The sequence below is a fragment of the Anguilla rostrata genome, chromosome 2 (assembly GCF_018555375.3).
Source record: "Anguilla rostrata isolate EN2019 chromosome 2, ASM1855537v3, whole genome shotgun sequence".
Taxonomy (NCBI): domain Eukaryota; kingdom Metazoa; phylum Chordata; class Actinopteri; order Anguilliformes; family Anguillidae; genus Anguilla; species Anguilla rostrata.
Window position 1 is genome coordinate 30,575,091 of NC_057934.1, and position 27,883 is coordinate 30,602,973.

Below are 27,883 nucleotides of genomic sequence, written 5' to 3' on the forward strand. Positions count from 1 at the left end.
TTATAAATTCAGATGTTTTATGTAAATTTATCTTAGAGAATGCACAAATTACGTATTATCAATATTCAAGGTTAATATGAAGCCTACTGTTAGTAGCCAGCTGGGGTCCCCAAGTCTTTGGGGTCCCAAACAATTGTACGGTTTGTATGGTGACCACCTGTGAGCGCAGTTCTCAAGTCTGGCTTGCACAGCGATAAATCGGAGGAAGACACATCGTATGCAGCTTAACAGGAGGACTTGCAGGTGCCTGCTCAAACAGAAAAAGTCATTAGAGAGAGACATGGATCCCTGCCAACGGAACCCACCCTAACCCTAGGCAACACTACTGCCAATGAGTCAACCTGCAATCTACTAATTTGTCTAATATTAGTAAATATTAGTTTTCTATGTGCTTTTTGTGTTTTCCTTATTAATATTGGCTATTCCATATGTTGCCATTCCATTTATATGCTGATCTCATAAATTGCAACCCTCATTGGATAAGAATATATTGTCAAATCTTGTAAGAAGAGGAAATCAGAAATGATTGGTGTTGCTGTGTTATTGCAGGTTTTTTTTTTTTTTACTGATGTGGGTGCAGTCACAGTCATTTTGGGGGCATTGTCACTGTTCAGGAGGCTGTCTTCTGGGTCCCACCTTTATCCAGACTGCCATTACTGCAGATCTGATTTATTTCCCAATTTCTGTGCTGTACTCTGTCTGCACTGTGGGGAAGCAATTCTCTCTGGACATGCTTCAAGTGTTTGAGTCTCCCACAGTGTGGCATGAGAACAAGATCGATGGTCTTAGGGAAAGCTTCAAGAACTGCTGTGACATTTTTTTATTATTTTATTTTCTAAAAGCCTCTCAGGTTCACCTCTTACCGTAAATTGGATTTTGTGCTGTTTCTTTGCAGAACCCTCTCTGTCATGCCGAGCAGTCCGACTGAAGCATTTAGTGTCATCAAGAGTGGGTTTAGTAGTCAATGTGCATGATGGGAGGAGAGAAAAGGAAGTGAATTTCAGCTCAGTTTTATCTTTACTTTGATTTTTATATTATATTCAATTCATACTTTAACTGACTGTGTGCTTCTCCTGTGGCTTCTTAAGTCCCCCAGACTTGTAAGGGACCTAATGTAGGACTTAATTTGAATCTAATACATAGAGTTTAAATGGGCCAAAAATAAAAGTTAAGTAGTTTTATAATATCAATAAAGTTTTCCTTTATTTGAGAAGTTTCAATGCTTCAACAGCTTTCTTTATATTTACAAAGGGGGAAAATTACAAGTGGAGTTTTGACTGATGGTACATACTTTGTATGATTGATCGTTTGTGCCCCTGTCTGTCCAAGGAGCAGAAAGCCCATTCAACTCTGAAAATGGAGTCAGCCAGAGTGGATAGAATATGTTCTTTTATCTCTTTTGCAGGATTATAGCATCAAATTATAGTGCAAGGCTTTCTCGACCTTGTTGGACTTTGGACTTTTGGAAAATTTAATCTTGACCTTCACTTTTTCGGGTATGGATATAATAATGCTTTTACTAGGTAAGCTATTTGTATGCTTTTCAAATACCAAATCCAGCACTTCACAGCCAATTCACCATAAAATCTAAACATGAAAATGCTGAAATTCTTTGCCGTTTTTAATGAATTAAGTTTTTCTTTCTTTTGCCAAAAAAGGCCATGGGCATGAGCTCTGTACTGGTTCATTCATGCAATTGGTAACAAAACACAGTGTACGGATCTGCAAAATTGTACAGCATCAAGAAAAGTATGCGAGCACACTGAACACTGATGTAGATGTAATATGAAGTGCTCTAGAGCCAGGGTTTCAACAGGGTTTTCCTCCCGGTCTGGGTGTCCAATCCCTCAGTTTGCAATCGCAATCTCCTCCCTTGCAATCTTTCCGCTCCGGTATGAGATTGCAATTTCAACTATATCACCACGAGCACCCCTCCCCCCATTTCTTTTTTTTACTTAACTAAAACCCAGCTGAAAACCCCTGTTCTGTTTACATGGGGATCACTGATACATATTATTTTCTGAGTTAAGAGACAGACTTGTGTCTCCTGTTAATAAAATGCACACCATAGAGGGTGCATTAAAACAAACGTTTGCTCTGTCGCATGCATAATCATCTTTCAGATGTGGTGATGACGCAGATACTGTTGCTGTGTGCCGACATTATTTGAAACTTGTTTTATGATTTACAGTCTCCAGCAGTAATTTAATTTCATTGTCACCAGATATTGAATATGGATTATGGGACAAATATGTCAAGTAGCAATATAAATGCTATTAATTATTTATTGTCATTATTATGTCATTATTATGTCTTGAATAAACTCCGGCTTTATTCTGTACTCGCTCTGTAACACACTCACGTTCAAATGTTGGGGTTTTTACTCCACGGCTGCCGTAAAGCAGCACCTCCCATTCACTTTACTGTAACTGCCATAACATCTGAATACACTGAATTTTACCATATATGGCAAAAAGTATATTTGGAAATCCATGAGTGTATTGTGTTTACCTTGCTGATGCACACTGCAAATCTAATTAACCAAACCCAGCAACAACTACATTTTTTTTTTTTTAAATGGTTTACTTGTGCAGAGTGATTTCATACTTACCATTCAGGCCTTCCACCTAGATGCGAAAAAGGTGTCAGAAATTAGATTTCATTGGTTCAGATCTATCCTCTCGCTGACGTAACACTCTGTGAAGTCTCTGTATTGGCCTGCTCTTATAAAGATGAAAGCATCTGTATCGTAAAAAGTCATTAAGCCTATTCGGTTGAAGAATGGGTTCACCAAAAGCCCCAAAAGAAGAATTACAGCCAAATCATGCTTTGCGAACACTTTTTCCTCATGTGTGCCAGTGTGATAATATTCATGTGAAGCCACAGGTAGCCATGAATAAATGTAAGAAACAGTAAGCTACAGTAATTATCAGTGTGCCATCACAGCACCCTTGTGCTTTGTCAATTAACTGAAGCATACAACGAGTCGAATGCTTGCAGCTGGCTTCAATGCTACTCTGGCTTAAAATTTTAACAGGGGCCATGTTTCCATTAGCATTAACGCAACCACATCATTTTTATAAGAGGGTCTGAAATGTGAGTCATTACAATACCTTTCCTGAGGGCTAAGGCTGTCAAAAGTGCCATGAAATTGAGTTCGAATATTAGCTTTTGTAATCAGTTAGAGTTCGAATATATTCGAATATCATTTGTGAATATAATTCACAAAAATAAGCCGCTTATGTCGGGCGCAATATGCACGTGACGCTCCCTCTAAACTGGCCTGCGCGTTATTTTCCACAAGCGGGCAGTAGAATAGAGGACATCGGTGAACTTTAATACTAGGTTACTACATCTGGGGCCTCATTTACAAAACGTATTTTAGATCAACTGTGTGGCGCGTGCGTAGAAAATCACGTCAAAGTAGTGATTTATAGAATTTCAACATGACTCGATTTGACCGTGGAAACGGTTGTGGCTCTACGTCAGGTCTTCACTTGACGTATGCACGCAAGTAAATTTTTTATAAATGAGCCCCCTGCAGTTTCTATAGCCTAATGCCCAAATTAATAAAGTACTTTCTAGTGGAAGTAATTTGCCACAACTCGGCATTTATAATCACGATAATAGGGAAATTATTGTTTATAGGAAATCCAGTTTATTTCTTAACACAAAAACTATTCAAACGGCTAACACCTGTAGCCTAAAACAACATAAATGACTTAATCTGTTTAGTTTGTTTAACTTCTTTCATCCTCCAATTTTATCAAAATCTTTAGAAAAGAAAGGGAACATAGCCTGCCATGGGAACATTATTTAGCCTAAATTGTTAGCTGACCAGATCTGTTGAACGAAGTGAAAAAAGAGACTGGCTCGCGAGGCTAGCTGACCAGTAACGTTAGGTGTCATTAGAGCTGAAAGTATCACCGGAGGTTATTGGCAAGGAAAACCAGACGATCCACTTGCCCTGGGTACAAACTATCAGAATTCCACCAGCAGGCACTCCTTTACTGGAAAATGCTATATAAACATAATTTTTCACCACATGACACTCCTATCTGGAATAACAGATGTATCTTATTTAGACATAAATCTATATTTTTAGAAGATTGGCTGGCAAAAGGTATTTGGTCAATTGTTCACCTTATGGATGATAATGGGAATATCCTGAGTCATGATGTCCTTCGTAAAACATTTAATCTAAACTGTTCAATAAAAGAGTATAATATGGTCATCAAGGCAATTCCTTTACCTCTTATATCACTTACAAAAGGAGTTATGGTGTACTCTAAGTTGACTCCCAAATTACATCCTTCTCTAAAATTTTTATTTTAATGAAAAAAAATGTGACAATAAGATCAATCTTAGCAAAAGACTTCTATCCAGGACTACTAAGAAGGAGACACATTTTACAAGATTATACAAGAGATGCTGCAAGTAAAAATCGGACTAGATACCCATTATTCCCCCTTCCTGCCAAAGCCAAAGAGGTACATTTTAAAATTCTTAACGAATTCTTGAGATTAAAATTTAATTTAGACTTTAATAACTGCCATAATTGCCAGAATGAAGTGGAAACCACAGATAATTTATTTTTCAATTGTAAGGTGGCCCAATCTCTATGGATAGCTTTAAGTGAGAGGCTTCAGTCTAAGGGAATAATATTTCCAACTTTTCTTTTTGACAATATAAGGTTTGGTATTTTAATGGAGGATCGAAAGGTGGAATTTCTGATAAATAACCTGATAATTATTACAAAATATTTTATTCATAAATGTAAATTCTTAAAATCCCCACCCTTATTTATTATTTTCATGAATGACCTAAAAATGTTTGCTAAATCTGTAAAACTCATGAAAAATAAGCATGCTCAAAAATTATTTCTCCTGTTCTCTCAATATGATCTAGTATGACCCCAGTGTAATGTATTTCCCCTCTTTATATTTTATGAATGATATTATTTGCTGTATATGTATTTTATTTTAGTTTATTTATTATTTCTTAATTTGAATCATTGTAATACACAGCTTTATATGTATATATGTATATCTTTCTGCTCAGTCATGCTGTTGATGTTACAATTTTTGATTATATTTTGCCTTAAGATTTGTACATGTCAAATTGTTTAAATAAAAAAATAAAAAAAATTAAAAAAACTTGCCCTGGGTCCAGGGCAGAACGTTTTTTGTTGACAGAGGAAGTAACGGTAGCACAGGAAATGAACTTTGCGTGCATGAACATGATTCGCCGCATGAAATTAAAGCCTGCATGTTAACTTTGCGTTCATGAACATGATTCGCCGCATGAAATTAAAGCCTGCATGTTAATTACAATACGCGGGATCCAAAACTAATATTCGAATGCTCAAATTTAGGTTCGAACTTTAAAAAAAGAAAGATTTTCGAATAGTTTTCGAACTTCGAATATTTTTTGACAGCCCTACTGAAGACCACAGACAACAGTAATTCCTGTCCAGTAGGACTACAAATTTCATTCTTAATTCCAATGATTAAGATTCACTCACATTAACTCTGGTACTCATAGAAGTAAACAGAGGCACATTCTAATGATGATGGGACATGTTAAAACATTCAGGGTGACTTCATGGTCTCATTATACTTGGACAAAATGGAGTCTGCCTGCCTACCAATAATCAAGTCTCATCAAAACATTTTAGTATATAAAAGTAAGGATGCAAGGCTTGCATTCAAACTCATGTCATCTGCATACATACTTTTTTGGGTTTTTGTTTTATTAGTGCTTCCGGAAAGCCCACTCTTGATATCTTTCATATTTATTATCTGCACTTTCCACCCATTTTTCTAGCTCTATCTAGTCCTACAGTTTTTGCACTACATTCAAATTTTTACACCAAAATGACCGGCTAGTTCCAGACACTGTTACTTGTATTCAGATTTTTGAAATATTCAACTTTTGTGGTCACTCCATAGAGGGTCATTCATGGACGTTTAGTGCGATGCTTTAGTAGGACGCATGTGCAAGACACACTTCCAATGGCACAAGATTATTAAGCACAGCTTTATAGTGTAATGTTACTTTAGCTAACCGTAACCCTAGCATGTTAGCATTTCGCCTACTTTAGTTAACCTAGTTAGCGCGTACGGATGCTATCCTGCACGCATGAGTAGGAGCTACGCACACACAGCAACAACCCGCGTACGGACACTATCCTGCACGCATGAGTAGGAGCTGCTAATGACATACAGCTACAACCATCGATACAGATGTATGGACACACGGACGCTACAACCACCGATACAGATGTATGGACACACAGACGACAACAAATAACGTTACAGAGGTGAGGACATGCCATAGCTAGCTTGCTATAAAGTTAGCCAAGTTTTACTCATGACTCTTCTAGGATATGACTCATCCCTGGAACATAATTGCTACTTGCTGATCCCTGGCTGTATATGCAACGCTACGGTGCGCCATAGGTCTGGACGGTTTTGTGCTTCTTCTGAGCTATGCGCCCTCATTGAAATGCATTGAGGCTTGAGGACAGTGCCAGTTGGAATTTGAAGCAAGCCCACACAATTCCTTCAGGAATTGTAACCTTTCTAGTTCTGAAAGCTGTTCTGAAACCTTGTGTGAGTGTGACGATTAAAGATATGGCATAGTTGATCATTGGCCCTATTTCAATATTTGCAGTTTGCTTTAAAAGGAAAAAAAAAGACTCATCTGCACTGTGGCCATATTCAGTACAAGTGTGTTAGACAAGAACGTACATTTCTGTTGTTCTTTTATTCCATAACATCTAAGTTGATGATCAATTGTATTGGCACCCAAGGACTAGCAGTTCCTTGACAATCTCTGGAAAAGCCCCAATGGTGGGACAAACAGATCACAGTGTACCACAGGGACCACCAGAAAATTAATGATCAAGCTAAAATGAAGAAACAAGGCCCTTATAACAAATGCATTTTTTAGCAGTAGATGCAATATCACAGCTATAATGCTTCAGTTCAATAGCTAATTGCATCATAAAGGTGATCAGTCTCAGACAATGTTTTGCTTCTATACCACTCAATTTCAGTGTATTTGGATGGGTGAAAATAAATAATCAATCTTTAATAACATCTAATAACAATCAGTATTTTGGGAGGTTAAAAATGTTGAGCATTTTGTAGCTCAATGTTTAAATTATCGCAACTACTTTATGTAAATCACAAGTTCTGTGAGAAACCGAATAAAGATGAGTCATTAATTAAACAAGAGTACCCAAAACAAAATCTGTATGTGGACCCCAAAATGATCCTGTTTAAAAATATATGAAATACTTCACTGACAAAACTATAAGATTTACTCAAAAATATCTTAGTTGACAGCCATTGAAAGTACTGTATTTGGACAGAATGAACAAACACATGCCTAAAGCCTTTTTGATAACAGCTTTTAATGCAACTTCAATACATATTAGTTTACAATGTAAACATAAAAAACTATGACTCTGACTTACATGGAAATAAGAAGCAGGTGCTGTGAAATGATCTTTTAAACAGTTGACTACACAGCAATTTACTTCCACTCTGCTCTGTAGTCACTATGAGTGAGCTTGAGTTGTAATAAGCATGCATTTCTTCATTACTAGCAACAGTAAAGGACATCACAGAACTTGACCTGAGAGTTTAAATTAAATCAGTAAATAAAATCACGCTTGGGTGAAATTTGAGTCTGAAAATATTTCCAGCACCACTCAGTAAATTTCTCAAACACAACACATACAAACACGCCATTGGTAAGTCAAGAAGAGACAGACAATAGTGAACTCAGCAGAGTCCCACCATGCATCCAGTACAAGGCATTCCATTGATGCGGTCAACAACATTTCATTAACAGCAAACAGAGAGGGATTACACAGTCACTGATTAATACATTGAATATTCTCTGCAATGACACACCCTTTGGCTCTTATTTATTTTGTCATTAAGTTCATTAAAATCATGAAATAAACTTGAATACCTTGGAAAACATCTTGAACATCTTCGGTTTGAAATGGCGTGTGCGGCACATGATCTGTTCAGTTGTGTTGTTAATTAGCTGTGTGTGGTGTTACCACTACGGCTGTAATGGCTGAACAAGTGCCACCATCCTTTGACTGCCCATAGAAAACATCCATAAATATCTTAATCCTGATGGCAGATGATGCCAAATTGCATGTTTTAGGGGGCTTCCTGTAAACTTTGACTTTTTTCTGGCTTTTTCCACGTGGGGTAAATGAATGACAATTTCTGTGAACAGGCATTCAGAGAATCGTCCTTGACAACAACAAGGAAGCCAAACATTTTGGTCAACTTGAGACTGGCTGTGATCACACATGCATACACACAATGACATACTGTACTTAGATCACACACACAGATGACACTTTCCAAAGTGAAGAGAAAAGAAAACAAATACAATCGTGTGTCTAACATCAGCAACAACACAGGTTTGTGTACGTGTATTCACACATTTCATTTTAATTAAAAATCTGTGATATAGATATATTTATATACAAATACATATTTTACACCCCAGTGCATACATACAGTGCCAAGTCAGTAGGCTATGTGAGTATTTTCTTTCTTTAATATTCTGAAAATAATGAAGATTGTTAGTGTTCAATGAGCTGGCCTACCATTGCAACCTAAAGCTCACAGTGCTCTTTAGAAATCATAGTGCCTTAAAATGACCACACACCAAAGAACAGCAAACACAGAAACCAGAGAAGAAATTTCCATCAAATGTATTTGCAAACAATCCACTCAGTATATGCAAATATGGCAGGGTTTTTTTAAAGTGCACTGACTGCCATGTAGTGACTTGGCAGTCTATAAGTTTGTTTATAGTCGACTTAATGAGATGTTCTGTACTTGAAAGTGGCAGGCAGATGTGATGTTTAGTACAGATTCTTGGAAACAGATCTATGCTCATTGAGTGTCTCAGACACACAGTTACAGAGATATAACTATAGAGTGAGTCAACATGAAATCCTGGTAAATTAATATGTATTCCCATGAAGGTGTTTGTACAGAACACCTACTGTATAATTATTTATGACAAATATTTACAATTAGTAATCTGTCTGTGTTTGAGATTATTTTACGTTATCAAGTGTACTGGAACAGTTTAATATGTAAAATAAAAAAAATTTAAGGAAGGAAATATTTAAGTTGTACTGTATGTGTCAACCATGGATCATTTTAAAATGTTTGGTAATCTAACCAAACACTTTTAAACAACCATAGTTTGAATTTAAGCTTCAAAATATTAAAATCTTACAAAATGTATTACATATTTTAATGTGCCACATGTTCATATATATTGCATTAGTGTGTCACATTTTCTCCCTGTGTTAATCATAAACACTTTTAAATCACATTATTGTTATGTCCCTTAATGGTAATCTGTGCAATTATCCGGAAATTACATAGCACTGCAAGAACAATTTCACATACGATTTCTATATGTAACAACAGCATTTACATATCCACAACTATGCAGTATGACTGTGTGGATTATGGGATTGCACATTTTCTCATGCCACAGTTGCCCTAGCCCTACCACACGTAACCACAATATTTCATGTGATCACACATTACATAAACATCAAACAATGACAGAGAATTAGAAGTTACAGCATGTACCTACATTGTAGCACATATAAGGGTTAAGTAATTTTGTGAGACAACAGCATATATGCATGTATTGCAGCATCAGATAAACTGGATGGCTATCTCAGTGATGAATGTGGGTGTGCAATAGGAATAATTTTTTCAACTCTGTCCTTGTTAGAGGTTTTATGCTAGCTCTGTTACAGAATCCAGATTTTCCAGGTACCCATAATCACAAGCAGCACCATCATCACTCCAATTTTCAATTACATTTCCAAAATGTTTATAAAACAGTATTGAAGTACCACTGTTACAAATAGACTAAAGAGAAATCATTAAGGTTTTGACATGGGATTTGTCTTTTGCACCTACAGCCCACTAACTTTCACTCACCCGTCTCCAAATCAAGGTGTTGCCCACAATGCTGATGGAGGTACTTTGGCAGCCTGGACATGCAGGAAGCTGTAACTCATTAGAGTAGAGCCACTACTCACTATTAAGAGGTATTGCCTTTGAGAGCAGCGGGCTCTGTGCAGAATTTGTGACAAGATTAATTTGCCTAGCAACAGTGTGCCTGTCAATATGGTCCCGAGCAGGCATTCACTTTTGGGCGTTTGGCATCGAGCCATTGTGTTTTGAGTGAAGCATTAACAGCAAATCCCTGCATGTCTCTGGCTCTCCCCACAGACAGAATTACCAGGGTATCCTGAGATAGATCATTCTACATCAAAACAAAGTGCATTTAGCTGGGAACATCAGGGCTAAGACCGAGACCAGAACTAAAACTTTGGGCAGATTTATACATATTTGTTTACATTCTTATGAATGATGCCGTTATACATTCACGGAAAACAATGCCTCAGTCTTTCCATCTTCTAATTCAGCCAATTATTGTCACGACTGCCCAATATATTACTGAAGTGGTTAAAGTACTTTTTGAGCTTAATGGATCTGTTGGCATCGTATGAATATTTGACCTCAGGGGACAGGAACGAGAGCTACAGCCATGAGGGTGATCTCAAACACTGTCGGGGGAAGAAGCCCAATGATTCAATTAACTCAAGAGGCTTTCTCCCAGCCAGCTGTTTAAAGTGCAGTAAAACAGCACTGAGGACAGGGGGAAGAGCGATCACTCACCACGCAGCGTGCCGTCATGCATGATAATGACAGGACGAGCAAAAAGAAATCCATTCATTCATTTTAGGTTCTCCTCATTCAGACCCACTGGTTTTCATCCAAACCCTCCCAACATCCTTTTCATTCCATCATTCCAAACCTGGTTTCAGTGCAGGACAGCTGGGGTGAAGCAGGTCACATGCAAGCTTGAGGATGACGATGGACATCTGCCGGACATCAGCTCTTAGGTCGGTTCTATGGAAGGTGAAGCGTTTGTTCCATAAATTACCCAGTCTCATCCCTCAAACACGATGCACCCAAGTGCCTATATGTCCTCTTGCATGTATATTAGCAGAGGTTTTCTCAAGTCCTCAGCCGTCTCCTATTACTAATGACACTACAGACAATATTTGACATGACTTGAGTATGCACACAAATCTCATTTGACAGACAATGACACACTAACAGACACTGCATTGCGTTCCTTCGATCAGTGGAAATGAAAAAGTCACGCTTCAGTTCTTTACACTAATTTAAATATACCGCCATTCATTTTAATGGGTGTGTGATTCAAACACATGCAGCAACGTTTCTCTGAGGACATTACGTAATGTATGTACGGACGTGTTGTTGGATTCACCTCAGAGGCACCTGCAATTTCAGGGAACAGCCTTGCTGTGATAGTGTGTGAACCTTCTTTTCTCACACAGAAAATTTGAGAAAAAACCCACCATCCACAAGCGGAAGGGGGTTTGTTCTCAGATAAAGTTTCTGTTGTACGACAGCAAAGGCAGGTTCTGTTCTCAGAGGGACGGCTCATGTGATCGTGTGAAATGAGTGCGTGACCGAGCGAGTGGTCAGCGTTTGGGTGAGAGAAGGGCGTGCTGTGTTTTATCATTTTTTTCTTTTTTTTTGTGAGCCGACGCATGTCTGATCCTTCACGCGGTGGGAGAGCAGTCATCCACGTCCAGCAACTCTTTCACCAGCCTCTCCCCAAACTGCGCCCGACTGTATCGCTTGACGTGGTAGACGTCAGACATCTTGTACAGGATATATGCGTTGTTAATGGCCATGCTTATGGTCAGCCAGAACACCTGCTGCCAGGTCTTGTTAGGCTTGTGGAAAATGAAATACCTGCCAGAGGGACAAAATATTACATGTGATTAGCTCCCAGAGAAGTTGGAGCACAGAACTTAAACAGGTAAAGGGAGGCAACAAATAAGTAAACTGATTTCTACATCTCCAAATCTGCATCTCAAGCAGCTTCTAGTCTATAGCTGTAACTACAAGTTATTTGTGTCAATATACAGAGAAACATTAATTGGCATAATGATGATGGCGTAAGTATTCACAGATCTACCCTGAATCCGGTTCACCAGGCAAGATTCCAGAACAGACATCGTCATCATCATCTATGCTGAGTGAGGCCAATCCTAGATCTGTCTCCAGCCAATACATATCAACATGCAGTTATCAACTGCTATTGCTGTAGCAGTTCGAAAAGTCCCATTTGTGCCTCAATACAGCACCTCACTTAAAACCTGCAGTAATCATGAGTATAATTCAAAAATTCCCAGAAGGCATATGGTTAAAAAAAATTTCAAACCACCTTACCCCACCAAATAACCGTTCAGTAAGCATTTTACCTGTGACAGTCACTGCCACAATAATATCCATTTAAAAGCACAGTAGCAAGCACAAATTACAATATAATATACCTAAATAGGTTTAATATTGAATAGTGCTCTTCTGTACACATGGAATATGAGGCACTAGTATGGCTATACATTTGTTTACTTCGACCTCTTAGTGCAAAGCCCCTAGTGGTCGGCACGCCGACGTGCTGAGATTACTAAACTCACATTACTAAAACACATTCAGTGCTACTGCAACCAAAGTATGAGTTAGAAACAGAAATGCGTTGTTTTAGTTTCATTAGTAGACAATACACGACAACTATGCCGAATACGCAGTTTCGCCGCTCCACCACTGTCGCTCTGGTCGTTAATTTAACACACACCCCCTCCCTGCAGTCTCATCTGCAACTACATCCCCCACCCATGACATAATGGACAATATTGTCTATCTTGGCATTCATAAAAATATTCTTTCACCACTCACATACGATTTCTATATGTAACAACAGCATTTACATATCCACAACTATGCAGTATGACTGTGTGGATTATGGGATTGCACATTTTCTCATGCCACAGTTGCCCTAGCCCTACCACACGTAACCACAATATTTCATGTGATCACACATTACATATGTGTTGTTTATGGCGTTGTCGCATTTTTAATACAGTCTGGCTTAATTGACAATTCATTTATTCAGCAGGTAAGAGTATAAGCTTTCTACCGATGTATAACATGTATAATTTTTCTTTTGGAATAGCGTTTTATAGGTCAGCGTAATCGAATGTGTTGTTATGATCGCATTCACTTACGCATTCACTCTGTGGTAGCAGTAAAAGACGCTGCACCTAACGAAACATTGTCAACAATTTTTTGTAATTTCTTGGAAAATACTATTATTACTGAGGACTTCTGGGCATAGCTAAGCCATATGTTTGCTGATAGACCAAGCTGACATAATTTTGTGGTGCAAGACAGAAGTGGATAGCTCTATATCATTGATTTACTGTCTCTGTCTCTATCTACTGAAAACAGATAAGATTTCATCACTGTTATGTAAGTATTACTGCTCAATATTTTGGTTATATACGTTATTTTTGAAATTGTGTGTCTTTAAATAGGTTAGTGGTATTTTATAATGAGGATATTTCACACTGTAATGTAAGCGTTCGTTGGTAGTCTTTTGTACATGTAGTTTTTGTGATACATGCAACAGTGATGACGAGAGTGTTTGGACATTGCCAAAACGTGGTGGACGGTTAAAAATTGTTTTCATGTCGTCCCATCCCCATACAAGAAAACATACGAGAGTACAGAGTATAGTAATACATACAAGAGTTAATTATTACACATTTAGGTAGTGTACAGCATTGTGTGACAATATTTTTGCATTATTTTTCAATCTGATATCAATGTTTCATCTTAAACCTTCATAAGGGGCTCATTTATATGCTTTACAATGGACAAAAAGCATTATATTCCTTTTTGCAGAGATTTTGGATGTTTCTGGACCCCTAGCTATTTTAGACCACTGTACCGATGGAAAAGCTTGTAATTCCCACTTGAAAATAATGCAACAGTGAGTTTCTTGAGTAAAAACAATTGATTTGTAGTGAAATATGTGAATATGTTGTGATTTACAGCAATGCATAATTTAGACATTTTGGGTAGATTTGGAGACGCTAGGTACACAAGTTTTTGCTTCATAGATATTTAGTAGTTCTACTTATCCACCCTTAGATTTTATGAACTTGTGGTCCAGAAGTTTTTGATCCAGGACATGTATACTTTAACCTGCTGTATATATGCTATCTCAGTATTTCATTGCGAACTAAAAAATGGCAAATTCATTTTAGATTTTTTAACTAGACAATTGCATTTGTGGCACTTTATTTCTTCCGAAATTATGAATATAAAGTAATCTAAGCTAGTATTGTAAATGGTACAAATGTCTTGCTTCATTTAAGCCATTTTTCAAGTTTCTGTGGTGTTCACATCTGGAGTTATAAAGCTTTAAATAGGGTACCCCCTAAATGGGCAAGGATAGACCAGATTTGGCTTGTGTGCTAAGGGGTTAATAAAACTTGACTGCTGAAGGCTCAGCACTCATGTAGTACTTCTATAATTTAGTCTAGTGAGGAGACTTTAGGTCTGGAATTGAATCCTGACTGCCAGTGCTGACTATGGTTGAGAGTTATATGGGGCAATGAAAATAAGGTGTAGGGAGTGGAGGGGCTTGAGTTGGCAGGGCATTGATCAAAAGCTGATCCTCCGCTGGATTGGTTGGTTTAAATTTGCCATAAATCTTCCAGCTGGTGGATTTCAGAGTGAACAGAGAAGACAGCTGGCTGCATGCACTTTGTAAGATAAGCATGGTAGTTTGCACCCTTCCAAACTGACAGAAGACCTTACTGCAGTGAGATGGACTAAAAATTATGAACGGGCATTGAAGACATGTAAGCTACCCATGTGTAAGCTACCCAGGTTCTCTCTCACCCTGAGGGAAGGCATCCATCTTTTCTCTAGGTAAACAGCTAACAGGCATCACTCACTTGCTGTACTTGTCATCGTACTTGCAGATGTAGCTCAGGTGAGCTGCGAAGGCCTCCACAGCCAGAGGGCAGGGGATCTCTCCTCTTTTCCTTTTGATGATGACTCCTGCAGGGACATAAATGACAGTCGCACACAGCCTGCGAGTTAGTAGTAAAGTATGTAGTAAAGATAAGAGACGACCGCCAAACACATTGACGGCTTTGACAGGGAAACAAGGTGCTTCCCTTGGCTTTCCAATATTCTGGTGCCTAGGCTCGCAGGAAACTATGCGATTCAATGACGTGTGAATTAAGCCACACAGCCAAAATGAACAGGACTTAAAACTGGAAAACTAAAATCAACAGTTCACTGGTCATTTCACTCCATGTTATGAAGTTACTATTCTCAAATCCATTGTACTGTATGTGTAACAGTACCTACCATTACACACTGAACAGGTATGAAAGAGCTACCAGTAACATGCAGAAAATGTCTGCCAAAAACTGTCCAGGCCTACAATTTACCCCCTCTCTCTGATGGATTCATGGATCATAACAAGTTTATCTTAAACTTGAGATCAGTCACTTTCCAGCACTCAATAGTTGCTGACGTGGAAGATGCTTGTGAACAAAAAGCACTGTGCAGTATTTTTCCAAATCATTTCAGATAGAAGAATTTCAACACAACCTAACCAACATTTCCTCAGTGAAAAAGGAACCTATCAATAGATTTCATGTTCAATGCAATATTCAGCCCCTGCCAAGGTTGTTAAATGTTTGGAGTGCACTCCCATATCCAAAGAAATCTATAAACATTGTCTACAACAGCATTTCAGCCTTTACAATATTATTTTACATTGTCAGTCTTGGAGCAACTACGCAATGTCTTGGTGGCAGCTGTGTTTGAAGAGCATTCAAATTAAAAGTTATTAAACGTTACTTGGAGAGATTAAATATATTACAGCTTCTCGTATGACTGCCTGATTACGCAGGGTAAATCATTAATTGGCAATGATGTGTCGTGGTGACTAATGACTATATTTTTTTTACAAAGTTTGATGGTAATCATAGATTGTTAATGCATCACCTCCCAAGCTAGGCCCCCAGTGGAATCGCCACAGACCTGCCTATCTGCTTTGAGGTTAAAAGAATTTTGAATGAAGGGAAAAGTAACTTGTATGGCAAGAAATGAAATTGTACTCAATGACAATCACTTTATTAAAGAAATGTGAAGACTGTTTGTAAACACAACCTACTGCTTTACCGTTTGAACACATGAACTATTCTTTCACTCCTTTCTTTTACTCCTTCCAAAGTGGTACTCAGTCACCTACTATGGTTATTCAGATACTGAATAAAGAATATAAGGTTTTATCCAATATGGTATCTCGTCAGTTGGAGAAAATTACCTAAGCTAGTAATGTTAATTATCTAACTCTTCAGTTAGATAAGTGTAAGGTTCACTTTGATTCTTAATTTATTCAATGGTTTCTTGCTCTCGTGTCTCATCAAACAACACTATTATTATCATTAGCAGTGCTTTCATGATACCATACCATTGAGAAACATTACTTACTCTCACTGTCCTTCTGGCCACCAAATCTATTTTTGTATCATAGTTACTAGCCAGCTAGAATTAGCATCAATGTGACATCACCATTCTGAATGTTCAGTTATGGATATGATTGTTTAACAAATGGCTTGTAATACAGATTTTATTGACCCCATATTGGTGGAGGACTGAAATGCACTGAGAATAACAACTCAATTATTTTCCTGGGCCCAGGAAGATTTGGGTTTGAGAGTTTGGTACTTCTAATGGTTTCCCACCTAAAAACTATATGACTGCTTACAGCCTCATACAGCCACACAATAAACTTACGAAATTATTGAGTTATTTTGCATTACTTCTTTCCTCCTACTTTATTTCTGTAGCCAAATGATTATTATCCCTCATTGGTCAACATCTACTTCAAACAAAAACTACTTCTGTCCAGATTTGCATCAAGCAATAACAACATCTGTTGATGGTAGACAAATGTAGAACAAAAAATATACATTTACATAAGTATGTGTAGGTGGAATATTAGTGTCTCCATGGGCATGGAAAGTACTTATTCAAATTTACTATGTGCTAGATAAATGTAACACAAGATTACATACTGTATAGTACAGAAAAAAGTGGTGTTTCACTCAGGAGTGAATGACTTATTTAGGTGCGTGTACCAAAGTGTGTTTGTGATAGTTTTGCATTATGTTATTTGTTCCTATTCCTATATACGTGGCTCTGGTGAAAATGTACACATTTAAAGGCTTTATAATGGACAAAAAGCATTTTATTCATTTTTATGAGTGGTTTTGGAAAGGTTTTTGGACCCATAGATATTTAGCTCCAATACTGATGAAAAGGGTGCAAAACTGAGTTTCATGAGCTGATTTGTAGTGAAATATATTATTATTTTATGGTTTACAGCAATGCATAATTCAGCTATCTTGGATAGATTTGAGAACACTAAAGGACATCAGGGTACACTGCTGACATTTTTCTTCATAGATCTTTTGTAGTTCTGCATATCATCCTACGATTTAGCACACTAATAGTCAAGGAGTTTGATCCAACTTCATTTTTGCATTTTCATCTAAATTTCTTTGTATTTGTGGCACTTCATTTGTACCTACATTATAAAAATACACAAACTTAGCATTGCAAATTGTCTTGCTTAATTTAAGCTCTTTCCATATTCTCTGTGATGCTCACATCTGGAGTTATGAAGCCTTAAATAGAACACCTCTTAAATAGGCGAGGATTGGCCAGATTTGGCATCTGCTCAAAGGGCTTAAAGTTGGTTTTGAGATTTAATTAAGGTAGTGTAAGGGACTATTTGATCATTTTCAGTCTGTGTATTGAGTTGTTTTTGAAATGTTGTACACTAATACTATGACCTGCTCCATTCTGCAAAACAAAAAAAGAGAACATTCAATTTTTTTGGGTACTCAGAGACCCAGTAAATGTAAAAAGGGATGATTGACCAGCACACCAATAGTTTCAAAAAAATATTTTTTTAAATTTAATTGCAGTGTCGGCAATCCTGTCCGTCAGCATAACACATTAGTCGGTCAATTCATACAAAACTCATCCATGGCTTGAAATATCTTACAATTTAAAGGTGAAGCAACAGGACTTCAGCATGTATGTGGAATATTGGTAATAGGCCTACTAAGTCTTTAAGATATGGTCATGTAAAGCACATGACAACTACAACGTTAGCCAAAGCAACAGTAACACTGCCTCAAGATGGAGCAGCTGAAGCCACTGACAGAGTTGAAGCCGAGAGCTGAAGTCAACTTCGCAACAGATGTTAACGTCATCAAGCTCTCCACAGCACTCTTCGTTGTTGGCTAGCGAGAGCTCAATTATATAATTGTCTTCTGTGTAGTTTTTAATGATATCGTAAATCTGGGAATTTTAAAATACTATTAAAAAAAAAGAAGTTTTTACAATAAACTGCAAAACACAAACGTTTTGTTTGCTCATGCACCACTGTGCCCAGCTAAAAGAATCCTGAAAAGTCTACCCTATTGGATTTCATTTACAGCCAGTAGTGTTTATTTTCAATTGATGTAAGTGATTACTGCCCAATTGATTGTATCAGAGATACAAAGAAGCAAAGCTCCCATTTCATATTCATGTCAAACGAGATTTTAAGCATTTTATTGAACAGGCTTTTTTTGTGTTTTGTTTGCGTACCCTTGTTTTTGTAATAAGCGCACAATAAAACCTGTGTGTGTCCAAGAACTAAGGATTGTGTGTTTTGTGTGGAGAAGGACTGCAGAACTTATTATACAATTAATTAATAGTTAAATTTCTCTGTGCTGAGCCCTGATAACTATTCTCGGAATGAATTCATTCACCATGAATCACTTCTGAACAAAACGTTCAGGTAATATTATATTCTGTAACTGGGAGAAAAAGTTGCACCTGCACTGTAAACAAACGGAATATCTCTACGGGTGAATCTTACCTTGTTTGCTGGGCGAGAAGGCATTGGTAAGGAAGCGGAAGTTGCCCTTGTTGTACCAGCAAATCAAAGACATGTTGCCTTTCATCTTTGTCCTGGACTGGCCCCTGTGCTGAAGAACCTCGGAGTTGCCTAGCATGGACTGGGGTAGGCCAGTGCAGTCGCTCTTCCTGGAGCTCAGAAGACCACAGCAGTAGATGTCTGCAGGGGGGAGCATCACAAGCCTTCATTCATGTAAATATATTCTCTGACAGCAAGCAAAATGCAAAATGTGTAATGAATGGAGCCTGGAGCAAGGATGCAGTAGGAAACACCAATACAGGGTATTTGTCGAAACCCCTGGATTGTAGACCATATTGTAACCTCTCTATGTGCATTGCAAAGATACGATACCTATTTTATACATTATTCATCAGGACACATAGAGACCCATGCAGAAACAAAGCCATAATTTAGACAAAACATCCAGCAAAAGAAGATACTTAGATAATAACCCAGAATGACAAATGGGATCACAAACTATAACCCCATGTGGGTCTGTATTTCAGTTAGAACCTTCCCAGTCACATGAACACAAATCAATGGTCGGTCACAAGTTTCAGACACTGCTCACTTAAAAGTGATAATTATATTAGAAATTTATATAGGAAGGAATTTAAATGTGTCAATAACATATACAAATACAAATAGCGGCATCTCCCTCCCTCTCTAATAGATGCTAGGCAAGCACTGCATAATAATGGTAAGGTAACAAGTATGACTTTAGTTGGCAGTACAGTTCCCATGGTTTTATCTAGTACCTTCATCTGTAGATATGGGGAAATACTATTAGAGTAACCTCAGCAGATACAGACGCATTGGACAGAATAGATACAAGTACTGTATAGTGGTTGGGTAACAAGCCTGGATTTAGTTGGCAATACTATTTACATGAAGTTCTACCTCCATATGTAAGTACAGAGACAGTGAGAGAAGGAAAACAAAACAAATATTCACAAGAGAACCTGTATCTGGGTAATTCTCGAGTAATATCTGCTCACATAGCTGGTACAACATGAAGCCTCTTCTCACTTCACTGATGAAGCCCAGCTGTAATCAAGGTGTCTAAAACAACCACCATATTATGAAGTCTCCAGGGATGATAGTTGTAATACATAATCCTAGTAGTAATACCAAGTAATACCAGTAATTATACTGGGTACCTTCTGTATACTTGGTTTCAATCAAGAAATTAACCACTGGCATTACAAATTATTACAGTAATTATCAGGAGTTACTCTGCAATATTTGGTACATACACAGTAATCACCCTGTAATTAATGTACCATAACATAAAGTGAAACCAATAAAACAGCAAGTTTGGTACTTCACAGAAATTACTACAATGACCACAGGCTCTCAAACCTTAAAAAAAAGGGTTTTGCAGTGATGGTATGGGTCTACAGGTGGGCCGTACCTTGTTTCTCAAACTCCTGGAATAGGTGAAGGCTGGTGATGCTGGGGCCAGTGAAGATGATGGCGTTGCGGCCCGACAGGTCCTGGCACAGCTGCTTGGCCACCAGGCTGTGCAGCTGTGGCTTGTTTTTCAGTGTATCCAGGCCATCTGGACCTGGACCCTCCTTCAAGTGGACATAGATCTGGACAGAAAAACATACGGCAAAATTGATGAACACACCTAACAGATGGCTGACACCTCATTCTGCTTTGCAAAAGTGTTCATTTCCAGTAATGGATCAATGTTCGATAATGATAAGTTGCAAATCACAATGCACAAAATGAGAAATTTCTGTGACCTGACCATTTTTCAGTTGAACAACAAACATACATTTTACAGTGTAGACAAAATCTATTTAGTTATATTAGCTCTTAAATTATTTTCTTTTTTGACATTTTCACAGCGCCTTTAACTCCATAGTCTTTATTCACGGATATAATAAATATTGTGAATCCACATACGTTTACAATACCTTAATGTAAATGCAGTGCTCTAAATCACTGCCAAGTTAACAATTATGCCCTGGCTCCCATTTTCCCTATCTCCAACTGCCAGCTGCACATACGACGTCAATGATTCATTCAATCTATTTCCCTATTACAGCTATTACTTAGGTGTATCTGTGCTTTAACTTCTGTATTATTTAATCTCTACATTCGTCACATCTTTACAGATAGCAAAGGTGACCGTTCCCTTCATAAGAGTGGCTGTGAACACACCCCTTGACCCAGAGACCCTCTCAAATTACAGACCAATATCTAACTTTGTATTTTTCTCTGAAAATCTCAGTCACTCAGATCTAATCAGTTCTCCTCTAATCATCTTTATGAAACTTTTCAGTCAGATCTCACACATATCACTAAATTCACTCTGGACAAAATTGTTAATGATCTGCTGATGGGTGCCGACCCTAGATCCCCAACTACCATTATCCTGTTGGACCTCAGCTCTGCAGTTCATTTGGTGGATCACAACACCGTCCTCCAACGCCTCAAAGAATACACCCTGGTTACTGACACTGCCCAACTGCCCACTGACTCAAACAGGCACCAGCTTGCGTCATTGGCTGGAAGACAGGTCCGACGACACTGCAGGGTCAATCAGGGGTCAGTTTTAAGGCCCATCCATTTTGGGCCTATTTTGATCTAGAGTACATGCTGCCACTTGGCCAAATCATCAGAGACTACAATATTAACTTCCACTGTTTCATATTGACAAAAGCCAGGCTCAAAGCAATTCTTCAGTCATCTCAAATCTCAACAGGGATATTGGGTAGTTATGAGTGTGTGAGCGAGGGTGTATGTGCCCTGTATTGGCAACCTGTCTAGGGTGTATACCCACCGCTTGCCCAATGCATGCGGAGACCGTATTTAACCCAGGAATAAGCAGGTTAGATAATGGATGGATGGATTATTATTATTATTATTATGTTTGTAACTTTGTATGATCAAGTAATGATATATACATTAATAACTATCACTTAGAAGGGACGTTTTATAAGATACACCATTGATGATATAACAATATCTAAGCTAATTCCTTTATGTTTCTCATTGACAACATGACCTGCTTGACAGTGTTCCTGAAACCAGAGCTGTAGTGGAGGGCAAATGCACAAACAGGTTTCCCCACAAAGTTACACTAATGCTTTATTCTTCTAGGTTTTCAACATCACTTAACGTTATTGTATGAGTGACATGTCATCATATTAACCCACTGCTCTGCAAAAAAGTAAGTAAAGTAAAAATTATTTACAGAAATAATTACAGACAGAAACATAGAAAATCATAAAGAAATAAAATATTGATTTTTTAAATCATCCTATTGTCATTGATTACATGAAATATTCATACTGTATATTGATTATTCTACCTTCATATTATCTATGTACTGTCAATAGAATACAGACACCACATAATTTAGGGTATTGGCGGTATTTACTTTGAATATTGAAAAGAGATTGAATTAAGGAACTGTTATGAGAGAGGACTGAATTGAGTGAACAGTTATGGACAGAATTTATTTAAGCAAATTGAGACTAAAAGATTTAATGGGAATAAAATTACATGAATTTACCCTGCCAAGTGTCTGAATTGATCTGACGAAGGAACTGACGCCTGCCCTAAGGTGAACAGTAATGAAATTGTTCATTTTAAGAGGGTCAGCTCATTTTAGCACTGCAGTGTAAACTGGATGCACAAAGGTGGACACAGACAGAACCATTTAAAATATGAATTTTGAGGATACAAATACCATCTGAGGTGCTGAATTTAACCCATCAAATCCCATTCTCTGTTAGCTACAGACATATGGTCATTCAGGAATATTTGTGTGAAAAAAGTTGCATACTGCACCTTTATTACAATATTAAAATTAGAAGTAAGAATGGGCAAAGCCATATCCACTGGAATTAAGGGTAGCACAGCATGCATAAATAAATTATGATATGGCCAAAAGAAATCAGATGGTTATTTTGCAAAGAGTAGTTCAACATCTCTCAGGTAGTGAAAGGTTGTAAAGCACTAGGCGCTAGAGGAACTGTTCATTCTATTCTCTCTCTTTCTCTCTTGCTCTCTCTCTCTCAAACTTTGCCCTTCAACACATATAAGCATGCCACCTACTGAGAGTTATCGACATCATCTCCCCTGAGTCCATTATAAAACTGCAGTGAGCAGGAATCAGCCTAATCGCCATAATTCTCCCCGAGTCATTGACACTGTAGATTCATAACGACTGGCCAGATCAATGAGGACAGTTTCCTCCTCTCATTACCTTTTTTACGAGCACGGTCCTTACCTATTAGACTCGGGGAAATCATGTGGAAATATGCACGGATTCAGCACTGTGAAGTAATGAGTTACTTGGATGCCTTTTGGCCGTCCTTCAACAAGGCTCCTTACCCAAATGGATGGAATCCTTATGAAATGTAGAGATGCTGACAGGAGCTAACAGCGTCCATAAACATTCCAGCTGTGGCCTACCTGACAGATGAAGCCAGTGGACGAGCACTGGCGCACCCACAGGCTGAATTTCCTCTTCTTCCTCTTGCGCAGCTCCCTCTCCGTGCACGTGGCAATGAAGACAGGGTCCTCGTCGATCAGGGGCTCATGCAGTACCTGGAATTACACACCTGCGCAGTTAGAGAGGGAATTCAAGAATTCCACCTCTTGCTGAAGATACAACTAAAGAGCATTATAGCAGGTAACAACTGGATGACGCCGCCTTCTCCCATTTGTGCTTTCTTCCGCTCAGTCTTTTGGAACCGTCCTAGATTGCCCCCTTGAAAGCTCCACATGTGGGGCCGCAGCTGCAGCAGCACTGTTGGAAGACCTTGTGAACGGAGGATTACACTGCGGCGAGGATGTCTGAACGAAAATGGAATATACTCCAGTATATTTAGAGAAAATATAACAAAAATACTATATAATAAATACATTTTAAAAATTAAATGGTCAATTATACTTTTTCTTTTTTTTTTTTAAATCAGTGTGGTTCCGCAAGCTCTGCCATCAAGTACAGAAAAGCATGTTTTCTTCTTGGATGATGCCAAAAACTGCTTCTTATCCCACTACAGTTTGCAAGCCAGACTCACAGAGTCAGAGGAACTTGCACTGTCCCAATTTGGCAGGTTTTTTAATGTACTGCATTTTGAAATATGCAAATATTTTCCATATTTGTCTATATTGTTACATAAAATATATTATAAAGATAAAAATAGTATTTCAATGTAATGCAATATATTCCATTTCCATGAGAGAATACACTGGACAGACCAACTTAAACTTTATTTAATCAAATTAAATAAAAATATAAGTTATAATAAGCCATACATACATTATGGATTTGTAAGCTGAAATTCACACCAACTATGTTATTTCTCACATTCTTTCTTGGTGTGTAATGGTATGTGCCTCTTTGGCAACTTTAAAATCATGCTTACACACAACTAGAGGCTGAAAACCTGACCACTGACATGAGCTGACTGGGAATGTGTAAACTAGTTATTCAAAGGACATGGCTCTGCCATTTTGTTTCAGCAAACAGTGAAATGACAATTACCTACTCAAGACATGCTGCTTCTGATAGAGTTTAGCCAAGGAGGTAACCCATCCCTCAACAGACATTTAAAAATATGTAAGGGGAGCCCTGCGGTAGAGTCATTGCTGTGCAGTAAAAATAAATATATAAATAGACAGAATCTGTCCATTGTGAAAAAAAAAAAGTGCCTGAATCCCTGTTGAATCCATCCACTGTGGGAGACATCAAATCTTACTGCAGTGTAGCCTGTCAATCTTCCAGGACTATGGGGACACATCATTGTCAGGAGAGGTGGACCCCAGAGTCGCTGAATTTGACCACAGCTAGGCTTCTGTTGCTTTCAGAAACCACCCAGCCTTCGTCTGAATCACAGCAGCAAGGAGAATGCTAGACCCTCAGGAATTTTATGAAATGTCAGACAGGAGACATTCCTCTATTTTTTCTGGTTACTGAGAGTAGGCTCACATTTAGTGCCAAATGTCTTACTGTCAAAGGGGTAGTGAAGTGTGCAAAAAATCTGAATTATTGAATGCAGTCAGACAGCGCGGACTCGATCCTGCGGCCCCCCTGTGTATGCTGGTTCTTTTGATAATATATGTGACTGTTCTAAGGCTTTACAATAACACTGGAAGCAGACTGAGAATGCAATGGTCTTTTCATGCAGTTATAACTCATGAAATATACCAGATAGTCTGAATGTAAGCATGTGGTTTTCACACACTGCTGTCAGACTGCTTTTTGCATTTGATCTCAAGTTTGCACTTTTAAGCATCTAGCTGGCATACTATTTTATAAAACCAACTCACATAATCAACATAAAAATAAAAGCCAGACACTGAATGCTAAGATTGAAACCCCTATGACCTTGTGGAGGTTTATCGCAAAAAAACTAGACATACAATACAGAGCATTAGTCTATCTCCCACTTCAGATCAACTCATGCACAGATTGAATTTTAATTATTTAGCACACAACTCTTTATTCCAAAATCACAGACTGGAACAGATGGCAGGACCAAGATGTGAGGTCACTACAATCTCCAGTCTTACGATGCATAACTAGCGGAAGGGGGTCAAAGTTCAATTCAGGCTCAAATGTGGCTGGTGTACATGCTAAATATATAGGCCTAACCCACAAGCTGATCAAACTCACATTCTTTTCTAAGAGGAAAACCAACAACTAAAAACCATTCAAATTTGCCACCCTGAGCATGCCAGATTCTGCCACACACCTGGAGCTCCTTTGCAAGGCAAATAATGAAATGCTAATGAAAACTGCTTTCACTAAGCCGTGAAATTAGTCAAGGTCTTCTGTTTCGAGACCTTGACAAAGTATCTGCAGTGACACTCTCTCTCCCAGCCACTGTTTAATCGAGAGATTAAATGGTTGCAAAACTAGGCTTGAACTTTTCCAGAAACACAGATTATGCTCAGTTTAACCCTAACTGTTACCGCACCTACTCCATTTGATACTTAGACTTCAAAATGTTGGATGGTGATGACCAGGGCCAAAGCCTCTTTCTCTACAGTGGAATACATACTTTGGTGCTGATTTAACTTTTTTAGAAAAGTATGCCATAGGCTTATCCACCCCTGAGTCATCTTCCTGCAGCAAAACAGCGCCTATGCCCACATTACAAGCATCTAATTTAAATGACAGAGCAAAGTTGGGAGGACAGGAGTCTGTCCACTTAAACGTCACTGTCTTCCTCAACAAGTTGGTCAATGGTTCATTAATTGAAGCAAATGGTATAAATGATCTATAAAAAGTACACATTCCCAGAACACACATCAACTCTTCTGTTACGTGAAAAAATAGTTGAATAATAGCCAGAATAATTTCCCAACTACAGGGCCTAGATGGGTGATGTAAGCTTTGCCGATCTCCCTCTTTGGCAAGTTGCTTGCAATGGCCGACAAATGCTCACTCCAGGTTTCACTACAAATGACATCCTTGGTTTTAGCAGTACAGTTAGCTAAGCCTTCAGTGATCTGATTCATGAGATGCTGAAAAGAAGAAGGTGTGTTTTTAACCCCAAAAGGCAAGACCTGGCATTGGTACAAGCTAGGGATGCAAATTTCATGTAATTTCTTTAATTAATCGTCGGCACCCATTAATCGATTAATAATGATCACCTGATAAGCTTAAAATCTATATGGCCTATAGAAATGACTCAAAATAGGCCTCCCAATTAATTTGTTGATTATATTAGAGAGATTTAAGACAATCATCAGAACACAATTTTGCTTCGTGCATTTAAAGCCATAAAAAACTAAATTCAACTAACACCGCTTTACGAACTGAGAAATCTGCACAAGAGAGAAGAACCACTGAAATTTTTCTAACAGGCTGGCTGCACTGCCACCAGAATGGAGGCAAAATGCATTACTTATTATGCTGATTATTAGGCTAGTGCTTAAATTTGTAATGAACAAACAACCCACTTCAGCTTGTAGTCGCTAACACAATTTCATAATAAAAAGAACACACTTACCTCTTCAATAGTGAAATTCATATTCCATAGTGCAAGTGGTGGGCAATTTGTTTAGCAAGACAGTACCAAGTTCACAACTTTGTAAAGTAGGCCTGTTGATGAGCATGAAACAAAAAAGGTAAGGCCTAAAATACAATGAAGTGCCCCAACTAAAAGACTAATAAGCAATATTCCTGAATCCTGTAACATACAGCCATAACATGAACAACACAGCCTATATGCTATGTCCTACCTTAATACCTAAGCATGTTTGTAAAGAAATAAGAGCGTATCTATGTGCTCTAGGATAATTCTGGTGCAAAAGTTGGCTGAAGGTGAAACCAGCAGCTGTGTAGATGCACGTAGATGGCACCAAATTTCCAGGAATGGACAAAAGGCATTTTTGTAATGCTGCATGTCGAAGGAACCATGGCTTGTGAACTTTCTGCCAGTCAAGCAGATTTGTGTCTAATGACGGAGAAATGTCTTACTAATCTAAAATCTAATCACCAGCGTTATATTACTCATTGAAGTAAATGAATCCGATCAACATTCTTATTAACGATTTACAGTTAATAAATTAAGTGTTATCCCTAGTACAAGCTATTAGTTTAGCAGAGACCTGTTTTTCTCAGTCTGACAGAGGGATCTGCCAATAGCCTTTTAAAAGATCAAATTTTGACACATATGCAGCTGCACCAATCCTATCAACAAAATTGTCTATCCTTGGAATCGGAAAAGAATCTGATTTAGTGACTGCAGTTGCCTTGCGGTAATCAACACAGCCTTAACAATCCATCTAGCTTTGAAACTGTGACAAGGGGTGAGCTCCAGTCACTCAAACTGGTTCAATGATAAAATGGCTAAGCATGTATGAAATTTCCTGTCTTATCTTAGAGGGTTTCCCTGTTTTTACACAATAAGGGTGCTGTTTTATAGGAGCAGCCCATATC

The 27,883-nt window shown here is 38.1% G+C and overlaps 1 protein-coding gene across 1 annotated transcript in view; it reads right to left on the minus strand.

Moving 5' to 3' along the window:
- Positions 1-7,400: 7,400 nt before the first annotated feature.
- LOC135247740 (piggyBac transposable element-derived protein 5-like) overlaps positions 7,401-27,883 on the minus strand; it is a 37,823-nt gene continuing 17,340 nt past the window's right edge. Inside the window, exons 3-7 of the mRNA XM_064321530.1 lie at positions 23,401-23,535; positions 20,381-20,561; positions 18,928-19,125; positions 14,927-15,032; positions 7,401-11,870 (exon numbers count right to left, since the gene is read on the minus strand). Of these exons, the coding sequence (XP_064177600.1) occupies positions 11,675-11,870; positions 14,927-15,032; positions 18,928-19,125; positions 20,381-20,561; positions 23,401-23,535 (816 nt within the window). The 3' untranslated portion in view covers positions 7,401-11,674. The remainder of the gene's footprint in view (positions 11,871-14,926; positions 15,033-18,927; positions 19,126-20,380; positions 20,562-23,400; positions 23,536-27,883) is intronic.